This window comes from Xyrauchen texanus, chromosome 14 (genome assembly GCF_025860055.1).
Source record: "Xyrauchen texanus isolate HMW12.3.18 chromosome 14, RBS_HiC_50CHRs, whole genome shotgun sequence".
NCBI lineage: Eukaryota > Metazoa > Chordata > Actinopteri > Cypriniformes > Catostomidae > Xyrauchen > Xyrauchen texanus.
In genome coordinates this window covers 15070513-15098322 of record NC_068289.1, presented here as the reverse complement: position 1 = coordinate 15098322, position 27810 = coordinate 15070513, and the positions used below count along the sequence as shown (strand labels likewise).

Below are 27810 nucleotides of genomic sequence, written 5' to 3'. Positions count from 1 at the left end.
AACACGCTCATCTCTAGGAGACAGAATGCGTCTCCTTCCTGAGCGTATGATGGCTGTGTGTTCCCATGGAATTTATACTTGCGTACTATTGTTTGTACAGATGAACGTGGTACCTTCAGGCATTTGGAAATTGATCCCAAGTATGATCCACAATTCAGCAGAGTAGGATTTTTAATTGAATTGGACACAACCCAACAGGATGTTCAATTGGAATTGGAATTTGCCATACAGCAGCACACAATGTACACTATATTGTTCATATATAACTTTATAAAAATAAGTACTTTCATCAATCTTTGGGGCCAATTCAAGCATTTTGTGAAATTAATGCTCTTTCACGATGGTCCATAAGACTTATATACTGTCAGTTGCCTTTCAAACATTTATTCCCCTTCTGTCGCTCTCTCCACGTTGTGTCAGAGAAGCGACACTAGGGGTCTCTCTTGAGCGCCGATATTCACCTCTGGACTATGAAAAAAGGCCAATGACATACGGGTATTTAAGCGGCGCAAATACTGGAGTTCATTCAGAAAATTTCTTCGGAGCCGATGGTCGTGTCTGCAACTGCTGCGTGTACACACCGAGTTCCTGTTATCCCTCTGCTGCATGCTGTTGGATTCTATGGCGCACAACAGCGGCTTTCTCCTGTTTGCACGGCTGTGCATTCCTGCCCCTAGGGCATCGACAGTGCAGATTTAAAAACTCTCACAAGTTTTTTCCCTAAAAGAGTGATTTTATTTAAAAGAGTAATTTCCTCTAAAAGAGCAAAACACAGCGGCGTTGAATGTCCTTTTAAGGACGCGTCTTTATAAAGATGCCCTTCCGCCCCTGTGTTGTTTTTGGATGCGGTAGAGTGCTCTCCGCTTCCGACGGCCACAGACGCTGTCTCGTGTGTCTGGGTAGTGATCACACCGAGGCTGCGTTTGTGGATGGTTCATGTTCTCACTGCGAGAACATGACCATGACAACGTTGCGGTCGCGGCTTGCTTACAACCGTGAGCAAGCCACTCCAGCCGCCCCGTGTCGCTCCTTCTTCCCACGGGATCGAGGACGATGCGGCTGGCGATGGAGGCGATTCGGGGATGGCAGCGGGTGCAGCTCCACCGGGTACGCCCCCTCGGACTACCCGCGCCCCGACACGCTCGTTGATTCCCGTCCGTGCTCGAGGTAGCGGTGACTCGCCTCACAGCCAGTCGGCCGACCCTCTTGCGATGGAAGCCGATGAGCTCGCCGCGGCATCGGAGAGCGGGTTATCTGATGCTGAGGACTCCCCTGGGCTGCCGCTTTCGGGCCTGCACGCCCAGGCTGAGGCCGACGCACAGATGACGAACATGCTTTCCCGGGCAGCCGACAGCGTGGGTTTGGACTGGAACCCTCCATCCTCCCCACAACCATCACGGCTCGACGACTGGTTCCTGGGGTCTGGGTGCCACTCGCAGCCTCGCCCCCGGTCCCGTTTTTCCCGGAAGTGCATTACAAGCTGATGTCTTTGTGGAGAGCACCCCTCTCCACTCGTCACATCGCCACAGGCTCGTCCGCCCTCGCCACCCTCGACTGCGGAGCGCGCCATGGGTACGAGGCGATTCCCCAGGTGGATAGGGCGGTTGCGATCCATCTATGCCCCGGTACCCCTACCACCTGGCGAGGTCGCCCCGTACTCCCTTCCCGGACCTGTAGAGCAACCTCCTCACTGACAGCGAAGGCCTACAGCGCCACCGGACGCGCCGCTTCCGCCCTGCATGCCATGGCTCTCCTGCAGGTCCACCAAGCCAAGGCACTACGCGACATGCACGGGGGTGGCCCTGATCCCGACACGCTGCAGGAACTGCGCTCAGCGACCGACCTCGCCCTGAGAGCGATGAAGGTCACAGCGCAAGCACTCGGGCAGGCAATGGCCACGCTAGTGGTCCAGGAACGTCAACTGTGGCTGAACATGGTCGAGATGCGTGAAGCTGACAAGACTCGCTTCCTCAACGCCCCTGTCTCCCAGTTCGGCCTCTTCGGCGACACCGTCGAGGACTTTTCCCAGCAGTTCTCCATGGTGAAGAAGCAGACGGAGGCCATCTCTCACATCATGCCTCGCCGCAAGCCTGCCGCCACGGCCCATGCCCCGTCTGCTCGCCGAGGGCGTCCTCCCGTGGCCAGAAGGCAAGCCCCTGCTCCGCCTCAACCCGGGCCCAGCTCTCAGCCCCAGCATCGAGCAAACCGCGGGAAGCGCACGCCCCCTGTCTCACGGACCCCCTCGAGGACCCGGAAGGCTCCCAGGCGCTCCTGAGACAACGCACCCAGAGCCCAAGACGTTAGCTCCGGAGGTGGTAAGACCGCTCCGTCCCCCGGTGGAGGGCCGGGGGGAGAATCCTTTGTTTTTTCATTTGCCACACCCCCTAACACGGGCTGCGGTACCCAAATTCTCAATAAAAGAGCTATTTCCTTTGTCTCTGGGGCACATGGCCTGCAAATGCCATTCTCACGGCACTCTGCTTTCAGGCCTCAACAGTCCCAGGTCCACGGACGCGGTGTCCCCGCCTTCAGCGCCATGACTGTTCCCCGGCCGGCCGGTTCAGACGAGTCCAGAGGACGCCAGCATCAGACCTCCTCCTCAGTCACGAACCCGCCCCCTGCCGGGTGCGCGGAGCAAGGTAAGTGCTTTGAGTTCATTCTCAGCACCAGAGCCTCGGGACACCACGTTGCCTCCCGATGCCACGTTACCTGTTCCGCACCGCTACGAAGCCCCGCCGGGTACGTCCAAAAATCCCGTCCCCTTGGTGCCCCTAGCACGGAGTTTAGAGGCGTGGCTTTCACTGCCCAACCCGTCACGCTGGCTGCACCGGACCATTCGACTCGGTTACGCAATTCAGTTTGCCAGGTCTCCGCCCCCCTTCGTGGGCGTACATTTTTCCGCAGTACACGGCCAACATGCCCTCTCCCTGCACGAAGAAATCACCTCCCTTCTATTAAAGGACGCGATAGAGCCTGTCCCTCCAACCGAAACGAAGAAGGGTTTCTACAGCCCTTACTTCGTTGTACCCAAGAAAGGTGGCGGCTTACGACCGATCTTGGACCTGCGAGTTTTCAATTGGACCTTGTCCAAACTCCCGTTCAAAATGCTCACCCAGAAACAAATTCTATCTGGCGTCCGGCATCTAGATTGGTTCACAGCAGTAGACCTGAAGGACGCGTACTTCCACGTCTCAATTCGCCCTCGACACCGCCCCTTCCTAAGGTTCGCGTTCGACGGCCAGGTGTATCAGTACAAAGTCCTCCCCTTCGGCCTGTCTCTGTCCCCTCGCGTCTTCACAAAAGTCACAGAGGCAGCTCTTGCTCCGCTCCGAGAAGCCGGCATACGCATACTCAATTACCTCGACGACTGGCTCATACTGGCCCACTCCCGAGAGTTACTATGCGCACACAGAGACCAGGTGCTCAGCCACCTCAGCCGTTTGGGGTTTCAGGTCAACTGGGAAAAGAGCAAGCTCTCCCCGGTCCAGAGCATCTCTTTTCTCGGTCTGGAGTTAGACTCAGTCCCAATGACAGCACGTCTCTCCAACGAGCGTGCTCAGTCAGTGCTGAAATGCCTCGCTTCCTTCAAGCCGGGTGCCATGGTCCCGCTAAAACGTTTCCAACAGCTCCTGGGGCATATGGCATCCTCCGCGGTGTCCGCGCCGCTGGGGTTGATGCATATGAGACCACTTCAGCACTGGCTCCGGACTCGAGTCCCGAGACGAGCATGGCGCCGCGGCACGCACAACATAAAAGTTACCTCTGCCTGCCGCCAAACCTTCAAACCCTGGACAGACCTCTGCTTCCTAAGGGCAGGAGTACCCTTGCAGCAGGTGTCCCGACGCGTTCTGGTCACAACGACGCCTCCAAATTGGGTTGGGGCGCCGTATGCAATGGGCGCGTAGCCGCAGGCCGGTGGAACCAAGGCCTGTTGCGCTGGCACATCAACTGCCTAGAGCTGCTGGCTGTTTTTCTGGCCCTGAAGAAGTTTCTCCCGTTAATTCGGAACAAACACGTCCTAGTCAGGACAGACAGCACCACGGTCGTAGCCTACATAAACCGCCAAGGCGGAGTACGCTCCCTCCACATGTCACAGCTCGCCCGTCGTCTCCTCCTTTGGAGTCAGCAGTGACTCAAGTCACTGCGCGCCACTCACATCCCCGGCAACCTCAATGTGATAGCGGACACGCTGTCAAGACAAAGCTTGCCCGGCTGAGAGTGGAGGCTCCACCCCCAGTCGGTCCAGCTGATTTGGGACCGGTTCGGCAAGGCTCAGGTAGACCTGTTTGCCTCCCAAGAAACCTCCCACTGCCCGCTCTGGTATGCCCGGACAGAGGCTCCCCTCGGGGCAGACGCGTTGGCACACAGCTGGCCTGCGGGGCTGCGCAAGTACACATTTAACCCAGTGAGCCTTCTTGCACAGGTGCTATGCAAGGTCAGGGAGGACGAGGAGCAAGTCATTCTGGTAGCCCCTTACTGGCCTACCCGGACTTGGGTAGCCCCTTACTGGCGGATTCCCCTGAGGAATGACCTTCTTTCTCAGGGACGGGGCATGCTCTGGCACCCGCACCCAGACCTCTGGAACCTCCACGTCTGGCCCTTGGACGGGATGTGGAAGATCTAGCCAGCCTACCACCACCGTCATAGATACAATCAATCAAGCCAGAGCCCCCTCTACCAGGCATCTCTACGCTCTAAAGTGGCGTCTGTTCGCGGACTGGTGTTCTTCCGAGCCGAAGACCACGCAGAAGTCGTGAGTTAGGTCAGTGCTCGTGTTTCTTCAGGAGAGGCTGGAGAGGAGGCTGTCCCCCTCCACCCTCAAGGTGTATGTCGCCTTCTCAGCGACCCACCATGACTACGGTAGATGGCAAGTCTCTTGGTAAGCACGACTTAATCGTCAGGTTCCTAAAAGGTGCCCGGAGGATAACTCCCTCCCGGCCTAACCTGTTCCCCTCCTGGGATCTCTCGATCGTCCTTACGGGCCTCCAGAGACCCCCCTTCGAGCCGCTTGACTCAGCTGGACTCAGGGCCCTCTCTCTCAAGACTGCCCTGCTGATCGCACTCGCTTCCATCAAGAGGGTCGGGGACCTGCATGCGTTCTCTGTTAGCGACGCTTGCCTGGAGTTCGGTCCGGCAGATACTTTCGTGATCCTAAGACTGCGACCGGGCTATGTGCCCAAGGTTCCTACCACGCCCTTCAGGGATCAGGTAGTGAACCTGCAAGTGCTGCCCCGGGAGGAGGCAGACCCAGCCCTTTCACTGCTGTGTCCAGTACGTGCTTTACGTATTTATCTGGACCGCACACAGAGCACTAGGCGCTCTAAGCAGCTCTTCGTCTGCTTTGGGGGACAGCAGAAAGGGAATGCTGTCTCCAAGCAGAGACTCGCCCACTGGGTTGTCGACGCCATTTCCCTGGCTTATCACACCCAGGCCGTGCCCCCCCCCCCTGCAGGTCCGAGCTCACTCCACCAGGAGTGTTGCGTCCTCATGGGCACTGGCTAGGGGCACTGCCCTAGCAGACATTTGTAGAGCAGCGGGCTGGGCAACACCTAATATTTTTGCAAAATTCTACAATCTCCGAGTTGAGTCAGTATCGTCCCGTGTTCTCTCAGGTACCGAGCCCGTAGACCTCGGTGGCACGCCCACGATCTGACCAGGTGAATCGCTTGCACCTAGCGCCCTTCCCCCTAACCAGGGGAAACAGTGCGCCTTCATTCCCAGGAGATCTCAGGTTTGGGACACTGGTCGATTCCTCCCTAGCCCTCGTGGGTCGCAGTTCAGCGGAGGAACTCGCTGACCCAAGCCACTCGCGGTACCGGAAGCTACCCTGTACTGGTATAGGTGCTCCACAGGTAAGGCCTCCTTCGGACTCCCCCTGTGTGTAACACCACGGTTCTGTCCCCTCTGGCGAGCTGACTCCCGTGTTCCCTTAGGCAGTCATGGCTGCCTCGGCTGCCATGCTGTATGTTCCCCCCTCTACAGGCTGGATCCACCACCACACCGACTTTTCCACAGAGGCCCTAAGCAGGCCTCTGATGGTTTTGCCACTTAAACTTGCCTCCCCTCTCAGGTAGGCGTGGCCTCCGCAGGGTCTTCTCCGCCCTGGATAAGGGCTAAGACCCCCTTCCCTCAATGCGTGTAAGGGCCCCGGCCTAAGTTGCTCTATGCGAGAAACATAGAGAGAAAAGAGGCCCGGCCAGGCTTGGCCCGTTCCCAGGTTGGACGGCCAGCACCTTGTTCCCCTTCAGGGTAACGATAAGGAATCCTGATGGCTTAAATGGGGCATTGGGGAAGGGTACGTGCAGCCTGATACAGTTGGTCGTCCTGCACGTAAGAATACCTGCTCGCTCCTGTATCAGCAGTTCACGTACACGGCTCAGCGCATGGCTTTTATAAGTGGACTCCTAGTGTCGCTTCTCTAACACAACGTGGAGAGAGCGACAGAAGAGGAACGTCTAGGTTACGTATGTAACCTCCGTTCCCCTGATGGAGGGAACGAGATGTTGTGTCTCCCCTGCAACGTCGCTGAGCCGAGCCTCTGTTGTGGCCGGACCATTTCCGGCTCCTCAGAAAAATCCTGAATGAACTCCCGTATTTGCGCCGCTTAAATACCCGTATGTACGGGGGCGGGACATGCAAATACTGGTTGCCAACTCTCATTGTCCTTTTTTCATAGTCCAGAGGTGAATATCGGCGCTCAAGAGAGACCCCTAGTGTCGCTTCTCTGACACAACGTCTCGTTCCCTCCATCAGGGAACGGAGGTTACATACGTAACCTAGATGTTTTTAATATAATTTTATGTTTCTGGAAATATATTGTGTGTACGTTAACATTTATGGGTGTACATTAACAATATATCTCAGGCCTAACACTGCATTTTCCATTTCTTTATGTCTTGGTTTATCAAAGAATGCTGCTCTAGAGAGCTAGAACAGAAATTGCTGTTCCAGTGTAGATGAGTGGTTACTTATTTGTGTAGACATGGGCTATTACTGAAAAATGAAATGAATTACTATATTTAAAATTACACTTACAGCAGTTATATGAATTTCATTCCATTGTAATTCTAGTTCCTTAAATTCAAATCTGAATAAAAATTATGCATCCTGTTTTATAAGGAGTTCTCAATTCATTTCTAAATGATGAACAACCTGATGGGGGCTGCTTACCCTCTCTGCTTTAGATCAACACTGAGCGGTTCTGACTTTTGCCCACTGGGAGTCTTTATACCCATGCAAAAAAGCAGGCCATGCTCTCTCTTGAACATACAGATCAGTGGGCTAAAATTAACTTCTGCCAAATAACACATGGTGTGAAGAGAAATGAAGGCTGATACAATGTTAGTGATTCACACGCCTCTTATGAAGTGTGCTGGTATTTTAGACAAATCATACTAATAATCAAACTTAACATCAGCGTGACTTACCTTTTCATGGCTGTCAGGGCTGTGGTTTGTAAAATCTACGGACTCCATGTCGTTCAAAAGCTGCCAAGAAATAACATTTATGTTTACTTTAAATTTAAATTAAGTTTTATTTAGATTCATCAATGTTTTTTGTTAGTTTGAGTTTAGCTTTTATGTCATGGCCTTTATTTGTTTGTTTTGATATTTTTTAGGTTTTAAGTAATTATAGTGAAGACATTGTTGAGGAATCAACAGAAATTTACATCCAAATTAGTTACAACTTGAACTTAACATTGTTCAAAACCTGCTAGAGGATCTTTTAATAGACCTAAAATGCAAGATAAATCAGTTGAACATACAGAAATCTTATTAGTTGACTTTTGATTTTTCAAGGCAATTGGTTTTCATGCTTTTTTGCAAGTAAATGTACTTCTTTGTCTCAAGTAAACTGAACTTAATTTTCGCTAGAGTTTCATTAATATGTGCCCAGTTATGCAGGTTGTTTTGCCTGTATTTTTCTAACACTACATGTTTGCTCATTATCAAAGTTTTAAAGTTATTGCATGGATGCTTTGTGGAGAGATATGTTGTCCCTTTATTATGCTGTGTCTGTTACGAGTGGCCCTCTATATCAATATGTCAGTCTCTTTAAATATGCAAGCCGTGTTGATAAATGATATCAATAGGAGAGAAAACAATTAAGGTATATAACCATATAAACTGATGTACAACATCTTATTTAGAGCTCTAACATACACTATGCATCTCAGCCATGGTGACCACTATTTAAATTATAAAAATGATAGTTATTGAACCTAACATCTTAATATTATCTTGAAATTCATTAACATATCGAAATTACAAATTGTAATCAATATATTGAATTATCATGTGAATGTTTGGTAGGGATCATACGTGTGTCTGACATAGTTATTCAGTTCAAATGCAGTAAATGGTTGCCAGCATTTTTCTGCCACCCCAAACTCTTTTCTCTAACCGTGATACCATCATCTTTCCCTGCATTAATGTTATTAATACATTAGTGTTGCTGAGTGCCAGTGCAGTGACATGATCAGAGTTGTAGTAATGAACATACTGTATTACAGACCAGAGACAACGTAGCAAGTTTCATAGAGAATTGAGCTGAGAAAGAAAATGAGGGAACAGTGAAACATCTCCAGCATAAAAGCTCAACTGAATCAGGTAAACAATGTTTGTGGTCATCAGGTAAACATGTGATGCCCTGTCATTTTGTAAGAAAAACCCAAGAGGAAGAAGATACCATATATCTGTGATTTAAGATCTATGATTATTAGCTGGATTAATGTTGTAACTGGGTTAAGGGGAACCCCGAGAGCTCTAACTCAATTTGAACACTGAATTTAATTATAGCACGTTTACAGTATAAGGGAAATTATGACTGGAATCAGTTACCCAAATGGTACATTGGATTTCCTCATTACTTCTTAGTGCACATAAATCTGCACATATGTAAAATACAATTGATTAAAGAGGAATGGCTTAAATGTAACAGGCTCCAAGTTCACCAGAGGAAACACTAATCACCCTAATGTTGACTTCACACAAATCACAACCATCAACCAGCAACAACAAAACAACAACAATAGTCATAATATTTTTAAATAACAACTATTATTTTTCTAAATAAGTTCCCTTGTTTTGAACAAAAACATAATTTTTTCAAGCACAAGCGCTTGATGTTATTCCACACAGCAGCAAATTTGTACTTGATAATGTTGAGTCAGTAGTACTTGAAGCCAAAGTTTAAAGAAGTATACTGTATATTTGAGTTATTTTTCCAAAATGTGACATTTAAAGTACTGTTTAATTAGGACCATTTAAATGTTTTTATTAATGACAACTTTAGGATTTAGAGATTAACCGTAACTTAAGTAATACTAGTAAGAAAACTTCAAACTTAATCTTAAATTGATTTAAGATTATTTTTAAGCTATGATTTTTACAATTTCAGATAACTATTAGAATGTTCAGTCAGTCATATTTACTCTGACATGCTATTCATGCTATATACACATACCTATGCTTGCAGTGTAGACAGTTTCATTGATAATAATGAGTTATTTCATTTAGTTTTGTCACATCGCATGGCTTGCTTGCAGTTGAGATAAGTGACTGCAACTTTGAAAACAGCTATTTTTGTTTTAGTTACTTTTAAATGAATAGTTCCATTCAATGCTGTTACCTCTAGGAAAACTCTGTATGACCTCAAGTTCACCTGGCACATAGTGCACCAAGTACATACTAAATTGTTAATGGATGCTTTTGAGAAATGGGGTTTTAGACAACCATTTTGCATTTTGATCTTTGTTTACATACATTAAACCCAGGGGGTCTCTTGAAGGTCAATGCAGTTTCATATTTATGATATGTGTAAAGAGGCCCCCTCTGATTCTAAAAATGCGCACTTCATTCATATTCATATGGGCTTTACAGGACCACCACAGCTATTGGCATTCCCATTATCTCAGTCAAATAACATTCATGCAAACCAATGTCTGCTGTTAGGAAAATTGAGTAAACAAGGCTGGTCATTATTCCCTGTACTTGGACAAACCACTGTACTGGCACAAATGATAAGGTATCATGTTGCGCTGTTCAGAAACAGAGGAGAACCTATAATCTGTATTCATATTTAATTGGACATGAATGGAAAAGATGCTGTATGCTGGTGATCGAATAATTAAATTAAAATTCCATCATTATTTACTCACCCTCACATGTATGCTTTTATTTTTTCAGCAGAACACTAAAAGAGTATTTTTGAAAAATCTTTACATGCAGTAGCTCTTTTGCAAACAAAGACATTTCATAGTGGCAGTGTGCTGTCAAGTTCCAAAAAGGACAAAATAAAGTAACAAATTATAAATAATTAGTTACTGCACTTAAGTATTTTTTTTTTAATTTGTACTTTGAGTATTTCAATTTGCAACTTTTACTTTTACTTTGCTATATTTTTTAGCCAAACAAATACTTTCCTCCGATACATAGCCTCTCGTTACACGTTACCCAAATGAAAAAAGGTTTGTTTCATAATTTGCGAAAAGAGAGCAGAGAACAGAGCGCGGTGTTCCCCTTCTGTCACTCACTCGACGTTGTGTTGATTGTAGTGACACTCTTCTTAGAGTCTCGCGTACCTCTGAACTTGAGAAAAGGCCAATGTCAAGTTGGCAGACAGAATTTGCATGCCCCACCCCCGGACATACGGGTATAAAGGGGAGCGGGTGAGTGACTGTCAGACAGATTTTTCTTCGGAGCCGAGCGGTTGTGTGATTAGCGAGCTGTGTGTCACAACTGCTTCACCCACATCTGCAAGAGAGCTTTCTGTTGGATCTGACGGCGCATTCCAGCGGCTTTCTCCTCTCTGCACGCTGTGCAGACTCTGCCCCTGGGCGCTTCGACAGCGCTTTTCTCCTAAAAGAGTTTGATTTCTTTAAAAGAGTTTATTCTCCTCTAAAAGAGTTTTTTTTTCTAGTAAAAGAGCAACAGACACAAGAGAGCGTTGAATGTCCTATTCAGGACGCGTCTTTTTAAAGATGCCCTTCTGCCGCTGTGCAGTTCCTGGATGTGGCCGGAATCTCTCCAGATCCGATGGTCATAGATGCTGCCTCGTGTGCCTGGGTAGCGATCACATCGTTTGTGGATGGTTCATGTTCTTACTGCGAAGACATGGCCATGGCAATGTTGTTTATTTCTCAAAACGAACACCACTCCAGCCACCCCCCGCGTCGCTCCTACTTCCCACAGGATTGAGGACAACCTGGCTGGCGATGGAGGCGATTTGGGGCTCGGTTTGGCCGGGCACAGCCCCACGAACCACCCGCCCCCAGCACGCTCGTTTGCTTCCGTCTGCGCTCAGGACGACAGCGGCTTTCTTCAAGGCCAGTTTGCCTCATCCCTGGAACCACGTCTGGATGATGACATCGCCGCTGCATCGGAGAGCATTCAGGCGTCTGACGCTGAAGAACTGACCGGACACCCGTCCTCGGGCCAGCCCGCCCAGTCAGAGTCTGACGCGCAGATAGCCGACATGCTTTCCCATGCTTTTCCGTCCCCTGGTGGAGGGTTCGAATTAGGTATTTACCCCGTTTTGTAGCAGTTAATTTTGCCTGTGTTCAACTTACACAGCTCAAGCGGAGAAATCCCCAATTATTAATGAGGTACATGAACCTATATCTAGTATCGTCTCATATACACAGATTCTATGGATGTTTCTTCTCCTTTTCATATTTTGCACTGTTAATATCTTGCAGTAGAATTTGTATCTCAACATATTTTCGTCATATTCTCGTCTTCATTATCATTGGCAAAATAAAAAAAAACGTTGTAAACACTGGTTAATAGCTTGTAGTAAAGTAAAAAAAAAATGTAAAGGGTGGCTTTAGCTCAAAATTGCTTAGGGACAGAATAAGTAAATATGCAACACGTTCTCACTACCAAGGCGTTACTGTGCGTTCAGACCAGAGGCGGCGAGAGCGTCAAAATTTGCTCTGGCTGCACTGCCAACAACGCTATCGAAAATTCGTGGACGCTCTGACGTATTTGAAATAGGCGGCAACTTTCGTTGAGAATGCTTGGTTTTGTGAACTATATTTAATGGGGCCACAAAACATCCAGACATGTCGATCGGTATCTTTTTGATGACATATCACAAGTAGCGTATATCCTCATGAAATATTTTAATATATTATTAGATATTATTATATAAACCATAATATCCACTTCATCAACTCACCTGGCACACCAACAATTTCAGACACCTTTGTCCACACATCATTATTTTATTTTATTTATATCCCTGTAAGCAAACAGGGACAGATCAAATATTACAGGAAAACCCGCCACGGCAATAATCAGTTTCTCCTCCATTTTGTCTTCGGAACTAATGTTTGGTGGGAACCAAAGTTTACACGGTTGTGTTCTCTAGACTTCGTTAGAGCGGAGCACTTCTATACTCCAATAGGTTGCCGCCGAACCAGATCAGAGCTCATTACCATAATGTTGGTTTCACACATACTCCGTTTGCAGTGCGGATGCGGTACAGGAGCAGCACGCGCTATAGTGCTTTCACATATGCTGCATTTGCAGTGCGCTACTGATCCCCAGTTTCTGTGTGCCACAAAATCAAAAATGTTTAAGTAATTTTGATTTTAAATCCAAACGTTAACTTTGGCATTGTTTAAGACATTGAAACAGTATGAAAATTAATTTTAATCATTGTGATTCTTTGTTTTACATGTAGTTCGAGTTGTTGACAGAAGAAAAGCTGTCGCGCTATATCTGTTGCTAAGAAGGAGAAGAATGAGACGCATTTGGGTTCACTCTGTCTTTTTAGGGTAAAAAAAATCATATATGATGGCATTTTGCAACTTTTGGGACTATAATCATACTTTTTTGTTTTTCTTGACCCTGTAATTTAGTAACTGTAGAACACATTAACTGAAATTATGCGTATATGATGAAATTATTACAGTTTCTTGTCAATCTATGTCTATTTTAATGTGAACAATGCGCTGCCACTTTAATTCAGTGCGGTGTAGCACAGCAAAAATAGACTCGGCGCGGAAACGATCGCTGCACTGCTGTATACCCACCGCAACTGGAACGGATCGATGGACTGCATCCGCGTGCAGTGTAAAAGCTCTAACCTGTTAACATGGGTACGGGAAAAAAAATACGAACCGCATACACACTGCACACGGAGTATGTGTGAAACGGGCGTGAAACGGGCGTTAGGGTTAGCTCAGTGCATCAATCTACAGATGCCAAAAGCACCCTCTGGTGTCAGTTTACAACACATCCGGCAAGTGCGTTCTTTTCAATGAGAAACCTTTGACGTCAACTGTCTGACGCAATGGGCATTCGAATTTTAGCATTTTAGTACAACTGGGGTACAAGTTTGTCATCGTGGCACATGTTGGGGGAATGATTTTCATTTCATTTGAAATCAGCAAGATTTATTCAAAGTGGTTCATATTTAATCTGTTATTTATCTTTCTATTTAATCTGTCAGTATGTTTCATTCCGGGTGTATTCCGAGTCTTACAATAATGTGAAGAACAAACCTAAATTAAGGTTTATATTCACCAATCATGTTCACCCGGCATCCACTGTAACACATCCTGCTCAAGTTTCGTTATAACACAAAATTGCCGGCTCAAGCGTAATGACATGGGTTTGATGTCAGAGACTCAGCGATTGTGTTATTGGCTCTCGTGTGGACCTCAAGTTTGGATGTACATGTATTTTTTTAATCAGACGTGCCGGTTGAATCAGGATGACAGAGGATCTGGATGCCTTCATGGAGAGGGAATATTTTTACTGATTAAAACCTTCAGTTTCACTCTGCTACTCACATAATGCCATTGTATGGTTTTGAATATTATTATAATGCATTTAAAAAAAAAATTATCGTGACTGCACCTTATCTACTTGTTATGTGTTTTCTATTGTTGAAAACTGGTTAGGTTCAGGCGTAACTGTGCAGCTGGGTGCTTAAATATATCTATAAATAATGTAATGTATATCAAATTATGTATATCAAAGTGTCTCTTTCATGTTTTCTATAGTTGATTATCGGTTAGGTTCAGAATTTTTTTTTTTTAATGAATGTATAATGTAATATCATACTAATATATTTATAAGTATAATTCAATATTCAGGATAAACACCTAAAATAATATTAAAAGTTTGATAAATGACGACAAATTTTTCTCGTTGAAAACCGTTTCTCACCACGTCAATGGGAGGACAACAGGGGCACCTTTGCCGTCATCATGCAGATGTGGACGGCTTCTGCACAAGCATCAAAATCGGATGCTTCGGGAATGAGAACCGGTTACAATGTGTTTTATTTATACATAATAAGATTATTGATATTATTGTTTGAATTAATTCAATTCTGTTCATGTTCTTTCCATGAACTATAGCTTATTTTCTGAATAAAATGCCCAATCCTTAACCACCTGCAACTTACTTTCTTTATGTGTATAGCGACAGTACGAGAACAAAATTTCAGCAAAAAAGAAAAGAAAAAAGATGCACTGTACATAGAGATTAAAGCACATGCTAATTTGCATCTTGTCCCAAGATTTTTCCCCTAGAAAAAATGTAATAAAAATAAATGTAATACATAACACTAAACAAAGCTAAACAAGCATTTGGAAATTTAAGAGAAAACATTAGTTAATATTTACTTTATCCAATATTATCTATATAAGACTGGATTATATGGCTTTAAAAATAACAGCACGAATGGGTCGGATTTGAATTTGTAGTACTTTTGCTTCTTGATAATTAAGTATTTTTAAACCAGGTACTTTTTACTTTTACTTAAGTAGTATTTTATTGGATTAATTTGACTTAAGTACTAAGTAAAAGGCTTCTTTACTTAACATTTGTGTGGTATCTGTACTTTTACTGAAGTATGTGAATAGAATACTTTTTCCACCACTGAAAATAAAGTGTTAAAAAAATACCATAAAGTAGTCCATGTGACACATGAGCTATATTTCTAAGGGGGACAAATAATGTTATTCAATGATAATCTTCCCCTCTGCCTATGTGCCAAAATCAAATTAAAGTTCAGATGCAAAAATCACGTCAGATTTTACGTCTTTGATCCCAAATGTCATTGGTTCCAGCATAGATCATAACCGAACTGTCGTTTTATGTGGCATGACATGAGAGTGAGTAAATAATGACAGTGTTTTATTTTTGGTGAACTACACCTTTAAGGTTTATTAGGTCTAATTTTCACAACTCATGCTTTCTAGGGTTTCACTGGAAATTGTTCAAAAAAAGTGGAAGTTATTTTAAATGTTTTTTTCAGCTGAATGATCGACACTCAGCAAATCTATTGAATGGATTCTCCTTCTATCACTCATAGCCTCGCCTTCATTTACATCAAATGAAAAACATAATCTACCTTGACTAAGGTCTATTAGAGCTCTGAAAGAATGTACTGTCCAGAAATACATGTTGTCTGCATGTACAGGTGTTGTGTTGCTTCTATAAACTTTTCATTTATTGTATAGACACTGTGTGTTTTTGTATGTATAGTGTAGAAATAAGAAGAACCCAGCTCTCAAGTGTCCTTGTGCAGCCTTTTACTTCTCCAGAGCAACAAATCATATTAATTTTTCATATTATTTTCCTGACAGATTTCAGGAAAAACTGTCCTGTCTCTTTAGGTGTGCTGATGTTAATGTGTCTCTGTTTGCGTGCGCACGCGCATGTGTGTGTGCTCTTGCTGCCATGTTGTGTTGTGTTTCTCGCTGCATGCACAGGGGGAGTGAGGACAGAGGGAAAGACCCCAGGCTGCAGAGCTTCCCCCACAGTAACACATGAGGAGGCAGAGACTGCCAAAATGCAGTATATCTCAAGTGAACAGTTCTCTTCTGCTCCTTTTCAAACTACCCCACAAGTTTTGGGGAGTAACTAATTACAAGGAGCAATGAAAAAAAAACTGTATTTCTGTTATCTGTCAAATTGTATCCCATGTGCATCTGACTAATCAGAGATCTAGAATATTTTCTCTCACTCTCTCTCTCTCTCTCTCTCTCTCTCTCTCTCTCTCTCAGCATGACTGTGTAACACAATGTTGCCAAAGCATCAACATATTATATATAACTAATAAAAATATAAATCATGTCACATGTAGCATTGTAAATAGATGGATAAATAAATATACACACACTGCATAAATAAATACATTATAAATATCTCTCTCTCTCTCTCTCTCTCTCTCTCTCTCTCTCTCTCTCTCTCTCATATGTAGCATTGGGAAGCCTGATAGAGTGAATTGTTCATTCAAACAGTTTATTTTAACGAGCTGGTTTAAAAAAAAAAAATCACTGATTCAATTCCCTACATAGAAACATAGATATACAGCATTTTATGTCTTCTTTTTTGTAGTGATATACAAAAAAAAAAAAACATTTATTACCACAATAAAATATACGGTAGGGGTGTAACAGTTCTCTGTAAAAAAATGAACCTTACGGTTCACCACCCACTGTTCGTCACCGCACATGAGCCGAAACTACACACACTCCCTTCCATTTTTAAGCAGGCACTCGGACAAGCATAAAACAATACTAAAGCGATTGGGGTGTTCATTGTCAACTAGGATTCGCTACTCCGCTGATGAATATGTGTGATTTCCACGCTTCCGATTATTGAATATATAGTATGTGCAGAAGAGTTTAAAATGTATTTTATGTCGATGCATGTAGCGTAATAGTGAGGGTATTAAGTTTAAATGATGATTTAGTAATTAGAGAAAAGGGGTTTTTCAACGAAAATTAACCATGGTTTTACTATAGTAATACTGTAGTAACCATGGTTTTCTTTGCAGAAATCATGGTTTTGATATTTGTAATGCTGTAGTTTCCATATAGTAACCATGATTATACTATATACAGTAAACATGACAGTAACCATGTTGATTTTGTGGTTACTATGTTTTACTACAAATACCATCCATACCATTAAACATTGATTTTTACTGAGGGCAAACCTGTTGAAGTGTTTGTTACCAAACAGAGGATTCTTACTTTGGATAATATTTTTACCGAAATGTACCAAAACCGTGACCCTAAAACCGTGATACAAAACGAATCGTGAGAAATTTTAACCGTTACACCACTATTATATAGGTATATACGAAGGTTACTTTTAAAATGTATTCCACTACAGATTACAGAATACATGCTGTAAAATGTAATTTGTAAAGTATTCCGTTGGATTCCTCAATGTCATTAATGTAATATAAATACTTTGGATTACTTCTTCAGCCCTGGTAAATTTTTTCACTTGTTTTGGCTATAAACATGTAAATAAAAAAAATACACTACACTGTAAAAATACATTCTTTTAAAAAAAAACTTAAATATCTTATGCAGTTTTGCTACTCATGTTAATTTATCTTATTTTTAGGATTTATTTCTATATTTTATTTTACATGAAAACAGTATTTAAATTTTCATTAAGAATACATTTTTTGCAGTACAGAAAACAGAAAACATCCTTTTCTGATCGTATGTGGATTCTGTTCATAGACTGAGGCAGAACATCTTTTATTTGTAGCTTTGTACACAATGTTGAAGACTACATTGGTTAGCTTTTCTTATAAAATTACCCTGACCGCATAAAAAACATTGACAGATGAAACATAAATGCAATAAATACAAGATGACATGTCTTGTCAAAGCATTTCTAACTGTTTTTTGTTAAGCTGCAGAGGCATGATGTAGCTACTCTATTAAGATCCCAAGGGAAATTTCCTCAATGACTCCTCAATCCACCTTTTCACTCATAACTGTGTAAAAGCACTCGTATGAATGTAACACATCATAAGAGAGTGTTTCACTACTGTCCAAAACCTTCTCTGATCGCATCATTTATTTAGTCTATTCAGTTTTCCAACTGAATAGACTAAATATATATATACAAAAAAAATTACAATAAAAGGCAATGTAATCTCTTCAGTACTTTTTGAATGTAACTGTATTCTGATTACAAACAATTTAAATTGTAACTGTAGTGGAATACAGTTACTCATATTTAGTATTTTAAATACGTAATCCCATTGCACTTATTCCATAACTCCCCAACCCTGTATATACAGCACATATTTAATATGATACATGAATATATAATATTGAATATTAGATATAATAATATAATATTAAATGTTGCTGTTCATCATTATGTTTTCTACTCAGTTACAGTACCTGTTTTACGATATCTGAAGATAAAATAGGTAATTTTAGCCATTTAAATTTTATATTAAAAAGCAATTTTGTATTAGTTTTTTATATATAGGTCTAAATTGCAATTGATTATGATTAACAACAACAACAGAACAATTGTGATCTTTGGTAACACTTTACAATATGGTTCTATTCATTAGCATTAGTTAATGCATTATGAACTTACATGAACTAAAAATTAACAATCATGTTTTCATAAATAAAATTAACCAAGATTAATAAATGCTTTAAAAATATACATTGTTCATTATTACGTCATAATACCAAATGCATTTACTAATGTTACAGTAACAAATACAACCTTATTGTAAAGTGTTAGCCAATCTTTTAACAGATTTTAATTTAAATACATTTATGACAAAATGAGTCATCGTGAGTGACTACTTGTGTCTTTCAGCATTTCTGTGCTTTAAAATGAGCAGAAGAAGAAATAGATCCAATCATACACAATTATTTGCTTATATTGTTCACATTTTTATTTTGAACCTATGCAATAGCAAAATATAAACTGTGTTATTTTCTAGTTTTATATGTGGTACATATTGTGTGTATATGTGATATTTCATGCAAGTAAAGGTCCCAATGCTGTTTTATACTCACTCTAATTGAGATTCTCATTGTTTAGTGTTAGATAAATACTTCTCTGATTGCAAATAATAATAATAATACATTATACCATCTATTAGATAGTTAAAAGATATTGATAAGTAGTGTAGCTACTGTAAACTACTTGTAAAAGGGTAGCTTGTCTGTAGTTTAACTGCTGTAAATAATGAATAACTTGTAACTTGACAAGTTTCTAAGTAGCTTCCAAACAATCACTGTTTATAGCCTCTAATATCACTATAACGCATTTGAATATTCACATTATTCAGCAATATGGCTAAGAAATCTGTCTAACCTTTTCCCTGAGGCTAATGACCTCTCCCTCCAGGAAGCGCTGCTCATCTTTGGCCTGCTCCAGTTCCAGCTCTTTCCCCTTCAGCTCCTCCTGCAGCCGAAGCAGTTGCTGTGGAGACAAACAGCATCATGAGTAACACGAAGCAGATGGTTTCAACAATGAACTGTGTGCGGGGCTGTGTGCTGCCCCCATAAACAAGAGAATATTATTGAACAGCATACAAGAACTCTTGGTGAAAGATAATAAACAGGTGGAGAAGACGGAGAGGGTTTGACTTAAATCAGACACTGCTGGTCTGTTATTAATTAAAATTGTCTTTTCTTGAGGAATCAAATTTTCCTTTTTATATACTTTGAGGTTGGATGGATATTTGTGCATATATATATATATATATATATATATATATATATATATATATATATATATATATATAATCCTGATAGATAAAATGAATATTTCTGCCCTACATTTTGTCTGCTTCATTTCTATTTTCATTCAGAAATAATAAATGGATTGCATCACTTCTGAAGGCATATATTAAACCACTAGAGCCATATGGATTACTATTATGCTGCCGTTATGTGCTATTTGGGCTTCAAAGTTCTGGCATTCACTGGCATTATATGGACCTACAGAGCTGAAATATTCCTCTAAAAATCGTAATTTGTGTTCATCAGAAGAAAGAAAGTCATACACATCTGGGATTGCATGTAAGTGAGTGAATGGAGAGAATGTTCATTTTTAGGAGAACTATCTCTTTTAGTTTGTATTTTCCAAGAGAAACTAAAACTTTAAGTTAGTGTCATAAAAAATTACTCACCATTTTATAATATTTTAATCAAGTAAACTACAGTCTACTGTAAACTGAATATCATATTTCTCTTTCCACAAAAGGACATATTTCTGACATCAGAAGTGATCCTGTACATACAACCCTGCATGACTGCACAATGTAAAATGAGAATAAGAGGGAGATAGAGTGAGATAACTATAACAGTGCTGCACTATTACAGTATGCGTCAAGAAGAACATTATGTCCAATCCAATCATCATTTAAGATGAAATGACAGCTCATTAATGTAGGTGTGTGTATGTATGTGTGTGTTCATACTCCAGATGGAGTGCTGACGTGTGAGCATACTGAAGACTTAAACAGAATTGTTCTATCACATACGTTTGAATGAGTGTGATTCTAGACTCTATTTAAGACCCTGTCTTTCATCTCAGTTTCCCTAAATTATGTGATTAACTCCCCAAATCTGTGATTGCAACTGCAGCTGTGTACAGTCACTGGTTCCAAAAACGCATCATTAGAGATCAAGTGGACTGTGCATGGTGTAATACTAGTTAAACTGGGACGGAGTTCAACCAAAATAGGTCTATAATACCTGGAGAGAGAGCTAACCATTAGCCTTCCCATTCATCCCAGAGGCAGTTTATCAGGTAACAAAGGCCCCCCATTTTTACTTGAACTCTGCCATCTTGGACATTCAAGGTTTTTTTGAGCAAATCACTTGAGCTTTAAATGCGTGAAAGTGTCGTCATGACAAGCTGACAATGCTGATGGCACCACAAGAATGTGAACAGTCCCAAATTTTTAAGTACACGTCTTGTACCTTTGTCTTAAAGGCTTCTATAATTCACCCAAAAATGAAAGTACTCATCATTTACTTGCCCTTATGCCATCCCAGTCCCAGATATGTGTGACTTTCTTATTCTGCTGAACACAAACAAAGATTTTATAAGAATATCTCAGCTCTGCAGGTCTATACAATGCAAGTGAATGGTGGCTGGAATTTTGAAGCTGCAAAAAGCATATAAAGGCAGCTTAAAAGTAATCAATACAACTCTAGTAGTTAAATCCATATAGTCAGAAGTGATTTTATTGATGTGTATAAGAAACAGATACATTTTTAAGTCCTTTTTTTACTATAAATTCTCCTCCTTGGCCAGTAGGTGGCAATATGTACAAAGAATGCAAATCACAAAAAAATTAAAATAGAATGTTGAAATTTGAGATTTATAGTAAAAAAGAACTATTTCTCATCATATTGCTTCTGAAGACATGGATTTAACCACTGGAGTCTTATGGATAACTTTTATGCTGCCATTATGTGCTTTTTGGAGCTTCAAAGTTCTGGTCACCATTCCCTTGCATTGTATAGACCTACAGAGCTGAGATATTCTTCTAAAAATCTTCATTTGTGTTCTGCAGAAAATAGAAAGTCATACACATCTGGGATGGCATGAACGTGAGTAAATGATGAGATAATATATGTATACGTTAAGTATATGTTACTTAACATACTTGAAAAACTAATAATTTTCTCAGAATACTTGGCTTCTGTTGTTTTGCCTTCAATGGAAAAATATGTATTTAGCCCACAGACTGGTTTAGTAACAACATTTTCCAGAGGGGCATTATTGGACCATGGTTACCTGCTAAACCAAAAGACACACTTCCTGTCCCCATGAGATCGAAGGATGTCCCATATGTAATTTTATGATTCAAAAGCTTTGTGGCTGCTATGATGCACTCTGAGCTTCATCACAGACTACTATCTGACAGTATGCAGATTTATGTCACCAAAGTATGGACAAACTATGAAAGACCACAAGGGCTGAGGGGGGCATTTGGGACCGGGCCTTAGTCATTTGCTAGAGCATCAAAGCTCTATTTTTCTATCAATTTTCTGAGACGCATTTTCAGTTCTAATGAAATAACCTAGAAAAAAATCTACAAAATACACCCCCATTCCTGTCCTACAATTTTGGGGCAGATATTGAACCCACAACTTCTCACACTCAAAGCAAAACACATCTTACCATCATACACACTACTAGACAACACATCTCGCACACTTGCTTATCCCCCATTACGCTGCAAAGGAATCAGCCCAGATGTGTGCATTACCTGCTGCATGTTCTGCATGGTCTGCTGCAGGAAATGCTGCTGTTGTTCTTGGGTGTGATCCTCCTCTGTGCGGTAGGCCTTGCCCTGCTCCTTTTTCAACAGCTCCACCTCGTTCCTATAGGCGTCCAGCTGCCAGCGCAGACTGTCATTCTCTTCCCGTAGAGCACACGACTGCGCAGATAGCACTGCTCTCAGACAAGGAGAATCATAGTGAGGAAATTAGTATGGAAGAATGTATCTTTTCTCATTAAAACAAATGTGCATTCTCTATGTAAACATGTGCATGTATTATATGCATTTTATTGTCTTCCAAAGGTTTTGGTTCAAATTCAGCTTAATAAATTAATAAACTCCAGCATAATAGGTGGTTTTACATGGTTTCTTGCTGGTTGATCAGCTGGACTACTGCTGAAGGGGTAATGGTTGATCCGGTAGACCATCTTGGTCTATCTGCTGAAAACAGCCAGATCTCATGAAAATTACATGACTGTGGCAACACGAAATGTCGTGCTGTATTACACATTTTGCTGCAGTTTCCAGTGAATTGTCCAGCGAGGGGCACCAAAAGTGAGTGAAAAGGTGTCATAATCAGACAAGATTTTTAAGGTGAATATTAGATGAATGTTTTAATGAGTAAAACATACCTCCCAAACCTAAAACTTGAACCTACTCCTCACTAAGTGTCCTAAAAACAAATGTGACATGAAAAGCAAATTTGCTGAAGCAACCACATAATTTCATTTTACTTCTATGAAAATTTTGCTTCACTTTAATTTCAAGCGTTCTTGGCTTAGATCAAGCCTCAGCCCTCTGAGTCCCAAGTCCAACACTCTATCTGGTGAGCTAATCACTTTGGAATAAGTGTGTAAATGTAGGTGGGTCTGTAATACAAGTGGTAAAATGTGTCGCTTTTCAAAAGACGTGTTAGAGTAAAAGTGTTTTGATATCATAACATAGCAGTGTGTGAGTGATAGAGCGAAAAATAAGTGTTTATAAAGTCATGATCAGCCGTTGTAGTCGTGATTTCTGTGAAAGTGAATAAAACCCACAATTGTTGTAGCCCCCTTCTGTTAATTCCACCAGAAAACATAGAATGCGGCATGTAACTCAGCGTTCATTCTATGAGACTAGGTAGGCTTAAAAATAGTAGATCAGCTTTGCTTAACTGGTGTGGATCTGACTGAATTGCCAAGTCTATAACTAAGTCTGCTGTCATGAAAATTATGTAATTGTGGGAAAGCTGTAGCTCAGGTGGTAAAGTGGGTTGTCCACTAATTACAGGGTTGGTGGTTTGATTCCTGGCCCACATGACCCCACATGCCGAAGTGTCCTTGGGCAAGACACTGAACCCCAAGTCGCTCCCAATGGCAGGCTAGCGCCTTGCATGATAGCTCTGCTGTCATTATTGTGTGAATGGGTGAATGAGTCAAAAGTGTAAAGCGCTTTGAAAACTGCTAAGGTTAAAAAAGCGCTATATAAGTGCAGACCGTTTTTGTGGTGACATTTTTGCAAAATAATATTCTGTGAGTCCTTACGGGTATCAAGGCAGTTCCAAGGTGAAATGTCCACTGTGTGGCATTAAAAGCAAGTTATATGTTCTCCTAATGTAACCAAAAGGTCATAAAAAGCAAACGTAAGATGAAAAACACCATTGCAAAAGCATCTAAGTTATCTTGTGGTGCTTCTATAACACTTTCAGCTCACATATCGACTTGCATGCTCTCCAGGACTCATACCCTGGTCCTTTACGTTACAAGGTCCAACGCTCGATCAGCTACTATGTAATGTCATCCTTGCAGGATTTTCAGTAAGTAAGTGTTTGCAATCAGAACTGAAATTAATGGTGAAGTTTGTTGAATAACTTGGTCACTGTGCTGTGTCAACAGAGAATCTCAACTATTAGATACTCCTTCCTGCCATCCAAAATACTTTTTTATTGAGCCAGAGCTAGTTTACTGTGACAGGTCATAAAATATCGCTGAGCTTAGACTCCCCTGACACTTTCTGCTGCTGTTCTCTGCTGAAGCAATATCATTCATAATCAAATTTGCTGTGGGATATGCACAAGAAGGAGAGTATAATCATTCATGTTGATATCTCAGCACAAATGTTTTCCTCAAGGTTATGTGAAGGATGCAATCACTCAGTTTGTAGTAAAACTAACAGAATATAGAAATACATACAAGTAGTGGTCATGGTTGAGCTGATATGTTTAGAATAGTAAAGTCACTATGTTTGACATTAAACCAAATGTATATCTTTCATTAAATACAGGTGAAACTCGAAAAATTAGAATATCGTGCAAAAGTTCATTAATTTCAGTAATTCAACTTAAAAGGTGAAACTAATATATTATATAGACTCATTACAAGCAAAGTAAGATATTTCAAGCCTTTATTTGATATAATTTTGATGATTATGGCTTACAGCTTATGAAAACCCCAAATTCAGAATCTCAGAAAATTCGAATATTGTGAAAAGGTTCAGTATTGTAGGCTCAAAGTGTCACACTCTAATCAGCTAAACACCTGCAAAGGGTTCCTGAGCCTTTAAATGGTCTCTCAGTCTGGTTCAGTTGAATTCACAATCATGGGGAAGACTGCTGACCTGACAGTTGTGCAGAAAACCATCATTGACATCCTCCACAAGGAGGGAAAGCCTCAAAAGGTAATTGCAAAAGAAGTTGGATGTTCTCAAAGTGCTGTATCAAAGCACATTAATAGAAAGTTAAGTGGAAGGGATAAGTGTGGAAGAAAAAGGTGCACAAGCAGCAGGGATGACCGTAGCCTGGAGAGGATTGTCAGGAAAAGGCCATTCAAATGTGTGGGGAGCTTCACAAGGAGTGGACTGAGGCTGGAGTTACTGCATCAAGAGCCACCACACACAGACGGGGTCCTGGACATGGGCTTCAAATGTCAAATGTCTTACCTGGGCTAAAGAAAAAAGAACTGGTCTGTTGCTCAGTGGTCCAAAGTCCTCTTTTCTGATGAGAGCAAATTTTGCATCTTATTTGGAAACCAAGGTCCCAGAGTCTGGAGGAAGAATGGAGAGGCACACAGTCCAAGATGCTTGAAGTCTAGTGTGAAGTTTCCACAGTCTGTGTTGGTTTGGGGAGCCATGTCATCGGCTGGTGTTGGTCCACTGTGCTTTATTAAGTCCAGAGTCAACGCAGCCGTCTACCAGGACATTTTAGAGCACTTCATGCTTCCTTCAGCAGACAAGCTTTATGGAGATGCTGACTTCATTTTCCAGCAGGACTTGGCACCTGCCCACACTGCCAAAAGTACCAAAACCTGGTTCAATGACCATGGTATTACTGTGCTTGATTGGCCAGCAAACTCGCCTGACCTGAACCCCATAGAGAATCTATGGGGCATTGCCAAGAGAAAGATGAGAGACATGAGACCAAACAATGCAGAAGAGCTGAAGGCCGCTATTGAAGCATCTTGGTCTTCCATAACACCTCAGCAGTGCCACAGGCTGATAGCATCCATGCCACGCCGCATTGAGGCAGTAATTAATGCAAAAGGGGCCCAAACCAAGTACTGAGTACATATGCATGATTATACTTTTCAGAGGGCCGACATTTCTGTATTTAAAATCCTTTTTTTTATTGATTTCATGTAATATTCTAATTTTCTGAGATTCTGAATTTGGGGTTTTCATAAGCTGTAAGCCATAATCATAAAAATTATATCAAATAAAGGCTTGAAATATCTTACTTTGCTTGTAATGAGTTTATATAATATATTAGTTTCACCTTTTAAGTTGAATTACTGAAATTAATGAACTTTTGCACGATATTCTAATTTTTCGAGTTTCACCTGTAAATGAATAATTGTGTTGGCTTGACAAAGCCAATATAGAATATTGTTTGTTTAAACTATTTATTATGTTGGCTTTCCAAAGCCTACAGAATATTTCTTTACATAATTAGGTTATTTATTGATTTATTTTTTGAATTCCTAACCTAAGGCTAGCTAGCTATCTATCTATCTATCTATCAACTACATAGCACAACTTAGCAAGCAACCTTAACAGCTTACCTTAACTGTGTTGGGTAAGTTACTTAAAAATAGTATTCCACTTCAAATAACTAATTATTTATCTAAAATTGCAATCTAATTGCTTTACTAACTGCTTTATTGAAAAAGTAATCACATTGCTAGTTACTTTACTTTTAAGTTATTTTCTAAAACACTTAGCACCTCACTTTTCTCCTTTACAATGACTTTTAACTTGGCCATAATTCATGTATTCTACATAAATTATAGATTAGAAATAATCATAACCCTATAATGTACTTAAAATTAATTGAAAGTCAGTAACTGTAATCTGATTACAATAATTTTACATGTAATGCATTACAAAACTTTTTTTAATAAAAAAAGTAATTCGATTACAGTAAATAATTACTTTGTAATTGGATTATACCCAACAATGCTTATCAATCACCCAAAATACCCTAACAACCACTAAGCAATGCCCTAGCAACCATTGAGAACACCTTAATAATGCCCAGCAACCACCTGTAATCCTTAAGCAGTCATGTAGCAAGACATAACTGTCTCCAAACTACACAAGGCCTATATAACCTTCAAACTATCATTCAACATGTTTTAAAATGTCAGCCAACCTTCAAAGTTTGTATTGACAAACTTTTCTTTACAAGTTGTCTCTTTAGCTCAAACTGCAAAAGCATGGTGCTAGAAACATGAAGGTCATGGGTTTAATTCCTAGGAAACACACATTGCCTAAAAAATTTATATCCTGAATGTAATTAGAATAAATGTAAATAGCTAATTATCATCAGCCTGCTACAAAAGAGCATCTCCCCCTGTCTCTTAATAAATAACAATTTTCATAATTATGGGCTGAGCAGAGCACAATACCAGAGTCCTCCATTCGGATCTTCTTGCAGGGGTTTTCCTCCAACTCTTCATCCGACATCTCCATCTCATCTTCTCTTCGTATTCCCATAATCTCTTCACTATGAGCATTTCTCAATTCCTAATAGAGCAAAATACAGACATAAAACACACAAAACACACAAATCACATTACTGGCCTCAGTCCAAGACCTTGACTGGTTAAAGATTACATTTTTTCACATTAAAAATTTCCTCAAGGGCATAATTTGTTAGTTCAATTTGTTGTACAAATGTGGCAATAACACATGGCAATCACAAATACCATGTAATGCATTCAGATACAGTACACTACATGGCCAAAAGTGTGTAGACCCCAGACCCCAAATATATGCAAGAACAAGAGCTTACACTCTTCTAGGAAGGAACATGGCTGTGAGGATTTGCTCCCATTCAGCCACAAAAGCAGTGAGGTCAGGCGCTGATGTTAGGCATTGGGGTCTGGTTCGTAGTCAATGTTCCAATTCATCCCAAAGGTGTTCAGTGGGGTTCAGATGTGGGCTTTGTGCTGGCCAGTCAAGTTCTTCCACACCAGACAGGACTGTGCTTTGTGTAAAGGGGTATTGTCATACTGGAACAGACAAGGTACAACCCAAGGTACTAAAACTATTGTATTTGTCTCAGGAGACTGCATGGCTGTACGCTGGATTTGATGCATCTGCTAGAAATGGGTGTAACTTCAATTGCCAAACCCATTCATTTGAAGGGGGTGTCAACATAATTTTGGCCCTGTAGAGTACAATATGTAATACAGCAGTTGAATGTGTATTCACACATACATTAATATATATATATATATATATATATATATATATATATATATATATATATATATATATATACACAGT

General features: G+C 41.3%; 1 protein-coding gene across 1 annotated transcript in view; it reads right to left on the bottom strand.

The window, feature by feature from the left end:
• enox1 (ecto-NOX disulfide-thiol exchanger 1) overlaps positions 1 to 27810 on the bottom strand; it is a 163608-nt gene that overhangs the window by 9046 nt on the left and 126752 nt on the right. Inside the window, exons 9-12 of the mRNA XM_052142133.1 lie at positions 26928 to 27045; positions 22036 to 22220; positions 19122 to 19229; positions 7428 to 7487 (exon numbers count right to left, since the gene is read on the bottom strand). Coding sequence (XP_051998093.1) covers positions 7428 to 7487; positions 19122 to 19229; positions 22036 to 22220; positions 26928 to 27045 — 471 coding nt within the window. The remainder of the gene's footprint in view (positions 1 to 7427; positions 7488 to 19121; positions 19230 to 22035; positions 22221 to 26927; positions 27046 to 27810) is intronic.